Source organism: Carassius auratus, chromosome 13, assembly GCF_003368295.1.
Source record: "Carassius auratus strain Wakin chromosome 13, ASM336829v1, whole genome shotgun sequence".
Lineage (NCBI taxonomy): Eukaryota > Metazoa > Chordata > Actinopteri > Cypriniformes > Cyprinidae > Carassius > Carassius auratus.
In genome coordinates, this window is record NC_039255.1 from 2,594,258 (window position 1) to 2,595,568 (window position 1,311).

At 32.7% G+C, this 1,311-nt stretch overlaps 1 protein-coding gene across 1 annotated transcript in view; it reads left to right on the plus strand.

Moving 5' to 3' along the window:
* Positions 1–896, plus strand: part of LOC113113214 (AT-rich interactive domain-containing protein 4B-like) — a 36,639-nt gene extending 35,743 nt beyond the window's left edge. The window contains exon 9 of the mRNA XM_026279382.1: positions 779–896. Within this exon, the coding sequence (XP_026135167.1) occupies positions 779–896 (118 nt within the window). The remainder of the gene's footprint in view (positions 1–778) is intronic.
* Positions 897–1,311: the final 415 nt, after the last annotated feature.

Here is a 1,311-nt window from a genome sequence, read left to right on the forward strand (position 1 = left end):
TTCCACCATGCACGGAATAAAATAAAAAAGTATCGTAATCTCGTAATTTTTTTCTCTGAATACTGAGATTTAACATCTTGCAATTCTGAAAACTGAAAAAAAAAGTAAAAAGGTTATCGCATCTTTATATCTCACAATTCAGTTTTTTTTCAATAGTCATAAAAAGCCTGAATAGTGAGATATAAACTTTTGTGCAAAATATTCCTCGACCAGAACTCACTTTGCAAAAAAACTAATAAAAACAGGTCTTGAAAGTGCAAAAGCATTGTCTGCATAAAGAAGCCTATTAAAAATGCCCCGATAATAAAAAAAAAAACAATTAAACTATATTTATAATTCTTAAATTTAGTGATCGCAAATGTGATATTATTTGTATACAACGCTTAAACAAACAAGAATTTAATATTGATGAGTTATATTTTTTGAAAAAATTACTGCTTGTTTTTTTTCACCAATAAAAATGCATCAGCCCGTTTTGAATGAATCTCTTGAATGAATGATTCAATGAATCCACTTATTAAAAACAGAGACTTGCTGCCACTACTGGCGGTGTTAGTGTCAATTTTATTTATTTAGATTATTATATATATATACATATATTATTTGTTGTCAGCATGCTCACTCCTAAAAAAGGTACTCAGAATTGCAAGAAATAAAAAAAAATGAAATATGAAATAAAAAAGTCACAGGAAAACAAGCTTTCAAAGAATGTCACTGCATGAGATGAAACGAGGTAGAAGTCAGCTAAACTCTCTCATCTCTCTCTCTCTCTCTCAAGCGTTTCAGCAGCGTCTTCAGACATTCATCGAGAACCACCAGAAGAATCCTCTAGTGCTGGTCGACTCACAAGCAACACCAAAGACTTCACCAAACTCAGACACGCAGTCAAGCCATGAGACGTTCATGACAAATATAACTGCGTTGAGAGGGTGCTGGACATTCGTTCGACCGTGTGTAGTTTTCACATTCACCTTTATCGGGGGATGGAAACAAGAAATGCTTGCAAAGCTGGAACATGCTGCTACTTTTATAACTTATTAGCGAATGACAGGTTACAGGCAGAGACGCGGTATTTTTATTTTGACGGAGACAAAAAAGTTGTGTGTTGCGCATTTAAAAATACAGCAAACCACCCTGGAAAAACAGGGAGAAGAGCAATGATATATAAAGATATACACAAATACGGTACAGTTTATGGGTGTATGATCATTGTTAAACACATTTGTTTTAATACAAAGGTGAGTTGAGTAAAAAAAATTTTTTTAACTTTTTATTAATTCAAGCGATTGTTTTATGTATTATGTTGTGTAA